Source organism: Musca domestica, unplaced genomic scaffold (genome assembly GCF_030504385.1).
Source record: "Musca domestica strain aabys unplaced genomic scaffold, Musca_domestica.polishedcontigs.V.1.1 7, whole genome shotgun sequence".
NCBI classification, from domain to species: domain Eukaryota; kingdom Metazoa; phylum Arthropoda; class Insecta; order Diptera; family Muscidae; genus Musca; species Musca domestica.
Window position 1 is genome coordinate 18115069 of NW_026712383.1, and position 12339 is coordinate 18127407.

The window sequence follows — 12339 nt, forward strand, 5'->3', positions numbered from 1 at the left end:
CCGATATTTTTACTATCGGCATCTACGTAACGGTCAGAATTGACCTGTTCGTCTATTTGTGATTTCGCTGGCAGTAAAAATATTCCCGGATTAATGGAAAAATCGACTTTTATTTATCGCAAATGCTATGGTCTACTAAACCACTAAATATTACCGATGACCATCAAAATTGGAAGGCTTCTGCCCAGTCCAAAGCTCTAGCCCCATGCTAAATTTCGCTTCGATTGGTCTATAATTGTAGAGCAACTGCAAAATAATTGCGACCTGTAGAGTGATTACAAATTAACATGGACTGACGGAAGGAAGGACACACATAGCATAGCGACTCAGCTCGGCGAGATAGGAAGATCTATATATACTTTCCTATGTGGGAAACCAATATTTCGTGGTGTTACATAATTTTTGACCCAATCAAAATTATAATACCCCCAACACATAGTGTTGTAGGGTATAAATGTATTAATACATTAAATGTAATAAAACTTGAGTACCTTTTTATGTATAGTGTAAAATTTTTAATAAAATTTACTTGAATACAAACTACATATAAATTATTCAACTTTTTACAGTTTGGGCGGATATGGTCGATTTTGGGCGGTTTTTAGAAAAAATTTGGGCTGAAATAAAAATTTCAAACGGCAACACTGCTTACGAAAGAAAAATAAAATGGAAAAACAACCATTGCTAACCAATAAAAGAGTACATGTTTGAGGGAATTACATTGATAAACATAGTGCATACTTTTAGGCAGTTATTTATAAGGATTTCGATTTTATGAGTCTTTTATACCCTCCACCACAGTATGGAGGGTATATTTAGTATGTCATTACGTTTGTAACAACTCGAAATATACATTTTAGTATAAAGTACATATATTTTTGATCAGCATAAAATTCAATGTCGATTTGGCGATGTCCGACCATCTGTCCGTCTGTGGAAATCACTCTAGCATCCAGACAAAATGAAATAGGTTGATAAAATTTTACTCAAATGTATATTATGCCTGCAGGACTTTTGGTATTGAAAATGGACCATGTAGGTCCACGTTTTGGTATAGCCCCCATATAATGGAACCTCCCTATTTTCGGTATTGTGGTGATTTACCCAACATTATTCACCGGAATTGTTTCAAATTTGAAATTTGAAGTTCGTAATGGATACTACAAACTATGAAAGAAAATTGTCTGTGCAGGTCTACGTCTTCGTATAGCCCCCATATAACGGTACCTCCCGATATTCGGTATTTTGATGATTTTAGCGATATTATTCACCGGAATTGTTTCAAATTTGATATTTGAAGTTCGTAATGAATACTACAGCCTATGACAAAAAATTGTCTGTGCAGGTCCATGCCTTCGTATAGCCCCCATATAACGGTACCTCCCGATATTCGGTATTTTGATGATTTTTGCGAAATTATTCACCGGAATTTTTTCAAATTTGGTATTTAAAGTTCGTAATGGATTCTACAGCATATGACAGAAAATTGTTCGTGCAGGTCCACGCTTTTGTATAGCCCCCATATAGCAGCACCTCCCGATATTCAGCATTTTGATGATTTTAGCGACATTATTCACCAGTATTGTTTCAAATTTGGTATTTGAAGTTCGTAACGCATACTACAGCCTATGACAGAAAATTGTCTGTACAGGTCCGCATCTTCGTATAGCCCCCATATAATGGTACCTCCCTATTTTCGGTATTTTGGTGATTTTAGCGACATTATTCACCGGAATTGTTTCAAATTTGGTATTTGAAGTTCAAAATAGGTACTACATCCTACGCCAGAAAATTGTTTGTGCAGATCCACGCCTTCGTATAGCCCCCATATAACGGCATTTCCAGATATTCGGTATTTTGACGATTTTAGCGACTTTATTCACCGGAAATGTTTCAAATTTGGTATTTGAAGTTCGTAATGGATACTAAAGCCAATGACAGAAAATTGTCTGTGCAGGTCCAGGTTTTGGTAAAGCCCCCATATAGCGGCACCTCCCGATATTCGGTATTTTGACGATTTTGGCGACATTATACACCGAATGTTTTTCAAGTTTCGTATTTGAGTATTGTAGTGGCTTATGACAAAAGTTGTCTATGCAGGCCCACGTCATAGACCCTAATATAACGACTACATTCGGTATTTCTAAGTTTTTAACAGAATTTGGAACGGTTTTAATTTTTTTTTTTTTTTTTGAAAAGTGCCAAATTCGTTGCAAATGGTGGAAGGTACTCAAAGTTCGGTTAGGCCGAACTTACAGCTTTTTTACTTGTTATCCATTAATTTTTACTAAAATAGCGTTTTTCAACACCATTTTCTAGTCATTTTATTCAAAACATATAAGAGAAAAAGAAATCATGTATAAGAGAAGAATAAAAGCGTCTTCTATTAAATATTTTTATTGTTGCAAATTTTAATCTAATCACTCTGAACACAAAAATTCACTGGTTATCATTCGCATGATTATCGACACTATTATATTCGAAACATTCTGATTATTTATAGAGACTTCTTGCTAATCCCACAAATCGATTTTGAACATTTTTTTAGCAAATATTATAAAATCATAGGCAAAATTATTATTCTTGTTTAGTTTATCTACTCAACTCGTGTTGGAAACACTTACGGGGAGTAAAACAAAGAAACATGAAATATCTGTTGGTTCTATTGGCTTTAATGCCCCTGGCATGGGCCCATCAAGAAGTTTTGGCCAATGCTTTGGCTGGTAAGTGTGGATGTTGTTATTGGAATTATTAAAAAAGTGAGGGAGTGTGATTTTAATAAAATTAAGAAAAGAGGAAATGGAGAGAAATGTCGTATTCGTAAGGTCTTCTTCTTGGGTCTTCTATTTGCCAAAGGAGAGCTCAAAGTCTTCAAGAAGAGCTCAAGGTCTTCTATTTGCCTTAGAAGAGCTCAAGGTCTTCTATTTCCAATGGAAGAGCCTGAGGTCTACTATTTTCAATAGAAAATTCTGAGTTCTTCTATTTTCAATAGAAGAGACTGAGGTCTTCTATTTGCCATAGAAGAGCCTGAGGTCTTCTATTTGCCAGCTCTTCTATGGACAATAGAAGACCTACAGCTCTTCTATGGACAATAGAAGACCTACAGCTCTTCTATGGCAAAAAGAAGACCTACAGCGCTTCTATGGCAAATAGAAGACCTGCAGCTCTTCTATGGCCAATAGAAGACCTGCAGCTCTTCTATGGCCAATAGAAGACCTGCAGCTCTTCTATGGCCAATAGAAGACCTGCAGCTCTTCTATGGCCAATAGAAGACCTGCAGCTCTTCTATGGCCAATAGAAGACATACAGCTCTTCTATGGCCAATAGAAGACCTACAGCTCTTCTATGGCCAATAGAAGACCTACAGCTATTCTATGGCCAATAGAAGACCTACAGCTCTTCTATGGCCAATAGAAGACCTACAGCTCTTCTATGGCCAATAGAAGACCTACAGCTCTTCTATGGCCAATAGAAGACCTACAGCTCTTCTATGGCCAATAGAAGACCTACAGCTCTTCTATGGCCAATAGAAGACCTACAGCTCTTCTATGGCCAATAGAAGACCTGCTGCTCTTCTATGGCCAATAGAAGACCTGCTGCTCTTCTCTGGCCAATAGAAGACCTACAGCTCTTCTCTGGCCAATAGAAGACCTACAGCTCTTCTCTGGCCAATAGAAGACCTACAGCTCTTCTCTGGCCAATAGAAGACCTACAGCTCTTCTATGGCAAATAGAAGACCTACAGCTCTTCTATGGCAAATAGAAGACCTACAGCTCTTCTATGGCAAATAGAAGACCTACAGCTCTTCTATGGCAAATAGAAGACCTACAGCTATTCTATGGCAAATAGAAGACCTACAGCTCTTCTATGGCAAATAGAAGACCTACAGCTATTCTATGGCAAATAGAAGACCTTCAGCTCTTCTATGGCAAATAGAAGACCTTCAGCTCTTCTATGGACAATAGAAGACCTACAGCTCCTTTTTGAAACATTGAAGACCTGCCGTTTTTCTATGGAGAATATAAGACCAGTTCTGCTCTAGTACATAATTTTCTTTGTGATTAAAAAAACCTAATTAGAATATTTTCCCTAATTCTCTTCCAGCCCAAGATCGCTCGATTTCCAGCCAAATTGTTGATGCCATCGAAGCAGCCAAAGAACAAATGCCATGTGGTTTCCCTGGTCTGGGTATTCCCCCATTGGCCCCCTTGAAAATTGCCCACAAAGAAATCAATATCGATTCGGATGCCTTGTTGGCCATTGGTGAAATCGATAATTTCCGTTTGTATGGCTTGAATGATTTCGATATTGTGCAATTCCGCATTCAAGCTATATTGCGTAAGGGTACCTTCGAATTCAACTGGAATCATGTGTATTTGGATACCGATTATGCCATGACCACCCGTGTGAGTGGCGTTAAAATGCACCGTGAGGGACATGCCAAATTCGCCCTGAAAAATCTCCGTGTCTGGGGTAACTTCAAATATTCCATGGGTATTTTGGGTGGCTCCATCAAACTGAACAATTTCGATTTGTACGTTTCTGTGGGTGAGGTCAAGTCGGAAATTGGCGGTCTCTCCAAGTATAGTATTATCAATAAGAAATTGAATCAAATCATTGAGGAATGGGTTTCGCTGGCCATCAATGATAATACGAACAATATTCCATTGCTTACCAATGGCTATTTGGTACCAGCCGTTAATGCAATGATTGGTGACTTGAGTTTGTCGGATATTTTGGGCATGATTGGTGGCGGCAGCGGTGGCGGTAATGGTGAAACCGGTGAACCCGTTGAAAAGGTGCCATGTATTCCACCAGAGGAGGATTAGATCATTTGCGTATGTTAAGTTAAAAATAGAAGAAAAAAAGTGACCAAATGGTGTTTTAATAAATCAATTTGCTTATCTGCCGATTACTGCTGGTGAACACAAATTTGCGTGGCAAATAATCTCAAGATAATGCCTGTGGGGTGGTATCACCCCACCAACAAACCAACACATGGGGGAAATAATAAAATAAACATTTATTCAAGAAGTCGATGTCAATCATGAGATAAGTTAGTAATCAATGATAGGAACATTTTACGATAATTGTGGATTATTTAAATATGGACTTTAATTTTTTATGACTTCTGGATTTTTAAAAGTATTAAAGAGAATATTAAAAAACAAGTTAAAAAGCTGTACGCTTGGCCGGGCCGAACTTTGAACACCCTCCACCATTTGGATCGAATTTGGCAATTCTCAAAAACAATAAAATCCCTTAAAAATTCTCTTAAAATCTTAAAAACACCGAATGTGGCTGTTATATCAGGGTCTATACGTCGACATGGACCTGCATAGGTAAAATTTGTCATAAGCCATTACAATATTCAAATGCGAAACTAAACAAAAAATCGGTGAATAATGTAGCTAAAATCATCAAAATACCGAATATCGGGCGGTAAGGTTATATGGGGGCTATACGAAGACGTGGACGAACATACACAATTTTCTGTCTTAGTTTGCAGTATCCATTACGAACTTCAAATACCAAATTTGAAACAATTCTGGTGAAGAATGTCACTAAAATCATCAAAATACCAAATATCAGGAGCTACCGTTATATGGGGGCTATACCAAAACCGTTATATGGGGGCTATACCTGCACAAACAATTTTCTGTCATAGGCTGAAGAATCCATTACCAACTTCAAATACTTTATTGGGGCTATACGAAGATGTGGACCTGCACAAACAATTTTCTGTCTTAGGCTGTAGTATATATTACGAACTTCAAATGCCAAATTTGAAACAATTCCGATGAATATTGTCGCTAAAATCATCAAAGTACCGAATATCGGAAGGTACCGTTATATGGGGGCTATACGAAGACGTGGACCTTCAGAGACAATTTTCTGTATTAGGCTGTAGTATTCATTACGACCTTCAAATACCAAATTTGAAAGAATTCCCGTAAATAATGATGCTAAAATCATTAAAACACCGAATATCGGGAGGTGCCGTTATATAGAGGCTATGCGAAGACGTGGACCTGCACAAACAATTTTCTGTCTTAGGTTGAAGTATCCATTACGAACTTCAAATACCAAATTTTAAACAATTCCGGTAAATAATGTCGCCAAAATCATCAAAATACCGAATATCGGGAGGTAATGTTATATGGGGGCTATAACAAAACGTGGACCTGCACAGACAATTTTGTGTCTTAGGCTGTAGTATTCACTACGAACTTCAAATACCAAATTTGAAACATTTCTGGTGAATAATGTCGCTTAAATCATCAAAATGCCGAATATCGGGAGGTATCGTTATATGGAGGCTATACGAAGACGTGGACCTGCACAGACAATTTTCTGTATTAGGCCGTAGTATTCATTACGACCTTCAATTACCAAATTTGAAACCATTCCGGTGAATAATATCGCTATAATCATCAAAGCGCGGAATATCGGAAGGTACCGTTATATGGGGGCTATACGAAACGTGGACCTTCATAGACAATTTTCTGTCATAGGCTGTATTATCCATTACGAACTTCAAATACCCAATTTAAAGCAATTCCGTTGAATAACGTCGCTAAAATCATGAAAATACAGAATATCGGGAGGTACCGTTATATGGAGGCTATACGAAGACGTGGACCTGCACAGACAAATTTCTTTCTTAGGCTGTAGTATCCGTTTCGAACTTCAAATACCAAATTTGAAACAATTCCGGTGAACAATGTCGCTAAAATCATTAAAGTGCGGAATATCGGGAGGTACCGTGATATTGGGGCTATACCAAAACGTGGACCTACATGACCCATTTTCAATACCAAAAGTCCTGCAGGTACAATATACATTTGAGTCAAATTTTCTCAACCTACCTCATTTCGTTCGGAAGCTAGAGTGATTTCCACTGACGGATTGAGGGACAGACGGACATCTCTAAATCGACATAGAATTATATGCTGATCAAGAATATATATATTTACTTTGTGTTTACGTAATGACAAGCTTAATATACCCTCCATACTACTGTGGAGGGTACATAAATTGTAGACACTAACGTTTTAAAGGCTACAACTGGGGATATTTAATTTTTCAAAAAAAAAAAAAAAAAAAAAATAGTACAAATAAATAAATAATACAAACCAATTATATATTGCAAGGCGATATTCGATTGTGCTGCCATCTACATAATGAAAGTTAGACTAAAGATTGTTTCGTCACCCTGTTGTATTGTAGTGTGTGGAACGGGATTTTATTCTATTCACAGCGTGTAACCGCAGAAATGACCCACAAAAATCCCATCCAAACACAAGGTGTGACTCAAAATTTAATTTAATAAATTTGAGCTATTAGAGACAGGAACCTTTAAGCCAAGACACTTTATATTGAATACACAGGGTACACTTGATGAGTTACCATAACTATATGATTTCAAAAATTAGGTCGATTTACAGTAAACTCCATTTTCCTGCCATTTGTTTCACTAGAAAATGCGAATAAGACACAATGAATCAATTTTTCCATAAATACAGTAAGTTTTCCATAAAAAGTAAAGCTAAAAATAGAAGACACGTAAGTCGGCGTTTTGATAGCAGAGTAACCCACTCTATAACAATTTTTGTATTTATATTCCTTGAAATCCTTGCAGTATGCGTATACAGGGAGATGAAAAAACAACACTCCAGCATTTAAATGTGAATAAATCTTTTGTGTCTCGTGCCATCGCTCGTTACCGTGATACTGGTAGCGTAGCCCGACGTCACGGAATTGCACGGAAGGAACAGCAACATCAACAGAAATGTTTCAAAAAGTAAAGAAGCGACTTGATCGAAACCCGCGTCGAAGTGATCGAAAAATGGCTCGTGAGCTGAACATATCGCAATATTCCATTCAGCAAATATTGAACAATGAGCTCGGGGTAAAGCCATTGAAATTCCAAAAAGTGCAAGAACTTACACCGCAAAAGAGAGATAATAGACTCAAAAGAGCTAAAGAGTTGCTTCGCTTGGCCGAAAGTGGTGAACTGCCGAATTCGGTTTTCTCTCTCTCTCTCTCTCTCTCTCTCTCTCAGATGAGAAAACATTAATAGTTTAGCAGTTTGTAAACAAACAAAATGATCGTCTATTTGACTTGCCAAAGAGGTCAGCTAAAAAATGTGCACCTTAGGTTGGCCACCAGAACACAAGCGCCCGCCATGGCGATGGTGTGAGTCGCCATAACAGCCGATGGTCGCTCTCCGCTCGTATTAATTGACCGTGGCATCAGAATAAATGCCGAATATTATCGCGAAAATATTCTGGATGGTGTATTAAAGCCTTGGGCACGCAAACATTTTGGCCGCAGACCTTGGACATTGGACAGACAACAGGACTCAGCACCATCGCACTAAGCACGCGCCACCCAAGAATGGTTACAAAACGAGGTTCCTCGCTTCATTTCCAGCGCACAATGGCCACCAAAATCACCGGATACCAATCCGTTGAACTATTGTGTCTGAAGTATTTTAGAAAGCAGTGTCGAAGTGTCGATCACCTTAAGCAAACTCTTCCCCGGGAATGGGTCAAAATACCGCCGAGCAACATTTGGGAAGCGTGTGAGACATATACTGCCTACAATGTAATTTTATGTTACTATCATACAGCAACTCAAAAAAAAAAAAAAAACGCGGATCCGATCCATTTTACGGATCCGAAAATTAGGAAATATTTTTGCATTTTTTTAATAATTTTTATTGATTGAAATATTGTTAAATATATAAGTGAAAATCGATATTGACTTTTTTGGCTACTTATAATAAAATTTGATGAAGAATATTTTTGCCTTTCACATCATTCTTCTAAATTTATGCTTTGTAGGGGATTTTTGCATAAATTCACATAAAGTAGGGCGTTTACTCTAAAATGTGTTTTCAATACATAAGAATTCCTGCCGTTACGGTGAGGTTTACACTTTTGATATCTTACGCGACCTATGGTATAATTTTAAGAGAAAAACAATTGTGGAATACTTTGACTTCCTACGATCCCATTTAGATGGAGTTTTTAGCCATATTTTGAAAAAAAGGATAAAAGAATTGTTTGCCAAAATGATCCTACTATTGGTATTTGTTATATTTTTCTAAAATGTAAGAATTGCAAGGAATCTAAATCCGAAATTTTGAAAAAAGGTTGAAGAGGTGAGGATATATAATGATATATTTTTAATTTTTTTCCTTACCGAATAAATTTTTCGTTTCATTTCATTTCGTTCTTTTTTTTTTTTTGAAAATATTTTATATATCCTTAAAAATCACTCCTTATTTAGAAATTCACAATAATTTTTGGTTGACAACGCCCCTTAAAAATGTCCCATATATTGTTTCATAGTTAAGATGAACAATACCCACAAAAATCCCGTCGAAACACAGGGTGCATCACACTCTTCAATTAAAAATTTCCCACTGAAGCACAGGGTGCTTCACTGTTATCGATGACATGAACCAATAGTTGGTTCTGTTTTTATGGATTCTAATTTACAAAATATTGTTGGAAGGAATTTTGATGTTGCCACATTTTCAAATATTTTCATACTACTTACCACATTTTTGGAAGCTTTAACTATTTCTTTTTTTTAAGTTTGTACATACCTGAAAATTGTAATAAAAAAAATTAAAATTAACCTCGGAAAATTTTGTAAGAATTTAGATTATTAATAATAATAAAAATTTAAAATTAGTTTCGTAAATTTTTGTAAGGATTTTGATTATATTTACACAACCGAATATTGGATGTACAGATATATGGGGGATATACGAAGGTGTGGACCTTTTCTTAGATAATTTTCTGTCACATAAAGTAGCACCCATTACGAACTCCAAATACCAAACTTGAAACAATTGCACCGCAAAATGTGGCATAAATCATTAATAAAATACCGAACATTGTTAGGTACAGTTATATGGGGGCTATGCAAAGCCATGGACTTGTATAGACTGGCAATTTTCTGTTAGAAGAAGTTTTACCTTTTGCGAACTCCAAATTCTAAATTGGAAACAATTCAATTGAAAACTGTGACTGCAATAGTGAAAATACTAAAAAGCGTGAGGTACCGATATATGGGGGACTATACCGAAACTTGAACCCATATGACCCATTTTGTTATACCAAAAATTCTGCAGATCTAAAATAAATTTGAAACAATTCCGGTGAACAATGTGGCTAAAATCGTGAAAATTATGAAAATTGTATGGCACAGTCATATGAGCGGTCTTTACCAAAACTTGGACCTATATGCCCTATTTTTAAAATCAAAAATTCTGCATATCTAAAATAAATTCGAAACAATTCCGTTGAACAATTTGGCTAAAATTGTGAACATTTTGAAAATCGGGAGGTAGAGTTATATGGGAGTCTTTACCAAAACATGTACCTATGTGGCCCATTTTTAATACCAAAAATGCAGAAGATCTGAAAGAAATTTGAACCATTTTGTTATACCAAAAATCCTGCAGATCTAAATTAAATTTGAAACAATTCCGGTAAACAATTTGGTTAAAATCATGGAAAGTCTTATAATCGGGAGGTACAGTTATATGGGCGGCTATATTAAAACGTGTACCTATGTGGCCCATTTTTAGTACCAAAAATCCTGCAGATCTAAAATAAATTTGAAACAATTCCGTTGAAAAATTTGACTTACATCGTGAGAATTATACAAATCGAGAGGGAGAGTTATATGGGGGTCTTTAACAAAACTTGGACCTATGTGGCCCATTTTTAATACCAAAAAATCCAAAAGATCTAAAAGAAATTTGAAACAATTCCGGAGAACAATTTGGCTGAAATCGTGAGAATTCTGAAAATCGATAGGTAGTGTTATATGGGGGCTATACCAAAACTTGTACCTTTATGGCCCATTTTCATTACCAAAAATCTAGCAGACCTAAAATAAAATTGAAGGGTCCAAAATGTGTATTTCGAGGTATGACAAAGGGAATGACAACCTTAATATAACTTTCACACTCTGTATGGTGAAGACTATAAAAATTGTGAAAAATGCTTTGCGTGGCGTATACGTGTTGTCATAACTTATACGCCCACTGTTACATATATTTAAATATTCAATTTGTTATGTTTCTTCTGTAGTATTGTTCCCTTGACCCTTGATTGTTATTCTTATTATTTTTTTTTTTTGCTAACTAAAATTAGAACATCTATCAACTATAAACATTTTCCAGATAACAATTGTAATAAGCAACAAAAAAGTGATACTTTGCCAAAAAAGCAAGAACACATCCAGAGCAAAGGAACTCGTCAACCGAACAATGAATGCAATAACAAAGGTGTATATTAGGGTGGATCGAAAGTCTTTCATGGGAGCGTTGGGTTTTTTATTCCTGGGGTTGTGCTGAGCAAAAAAAAAAAACACTAAATCATATGTCCATGGAGAAAATTGAGTCACAAATTTAAATATCAATTGTTCTTTTTTAATTTTTAATAATATTAACATTTTCTTGGACTCATGTTTCGTAAAATATTTGAAATTGTGACTTTCTTTCAAAAGAAAAGTTGTAGTTGTTTCTCTGGACATATTGCTTCGAAACAAACATGATTTTCATGGTAAAAAAGACAAAAATATAGAAAATTTAAAATTCAACTGTTCAACATACTTCCAAAGGAGATTGTTTCGCAATTGTCCCAGACTACATTTTTTTTACTTAGAAAAAAAATTACTTTCATTGTCAAAAAGTCAAAAAATTAGAAAATTCGAAATTTTTTATACCCTCAGTCATATGGCTTGAGAGGGTATATAACATTTGATACAGCCAAAGCGTGCCTCATCGAAATAACGGTTTTAGACCCTTCGTCTCTTTGGACCAAATCCGTTTCAGGACGTTTCGAGTAGATCTATCGATGTCCGTCCATCTTTCTGCTGACTGGTGCGCACGATAATATCCGATTTGATTCAAACTTGGTACATCGTAATAATATGAGCAATACCGGTCCACACCTTCTGGTACCTTCCCCACAAAATGTCGAAATTTTCAAAGAAAATATTTTATTGCACAGAAAGCGAAACGATAATCCGATTTAGCTTTAATATTTGCGTTACTGCTAGTCCAGGTGCGAAAATGGAAAATATCGGCCCATTCCACCAAGTAGCTCTCAAAATTTGGAAGAATTATAACTCTTATAAAATGTTATGTAAAAGTCCGTTTGTAAAATGTGCCTGATTGTCTTTAAATTGCACGCATTTAAATATTTTTATTAATCCAAGGTCTGGCGTTAAAATGGAATATATCGGTCCACTCTTCCTGGTACTTCCAGCACAAGAGGTCGACATTTAAAAAAAAAAATATTTTCTGCG

General features: G+C 36.1%; 2 protein-coding genes across 2 annotated transcripts in view; one reads left to right on the plus strand and one right to left on the minus strand.

Annotated features, from left to right (window-relative positions):
- LOC101889035 (centaurin-gamma-1A) overlaps nucleotides 1-12339 on the minus strand; it is a 575535-nt gene that overhangs the window by 308203 nt on the left and 254993 nt on the right. The window lies entirely within an intron of this gene.
- LOC101896665 (uncharacterized) lies at nucleotides 2575-4896 on the plus strand. Its single transcript, XM_005189942.4, has 2 exons — nucleotides 2575-2723; nucleotides 4105-4896. Exons 1-2 carry the CDS (start codon nucleotides 2645-2647, stop codon nucleotides 4827-4829), a joined length of 804 nt encoding a protein of 267 aa, XP_005189999.1. The 5' UTR covers nucleotides 2575-2644; the 3' UTR covers nucleotides 4830-4896.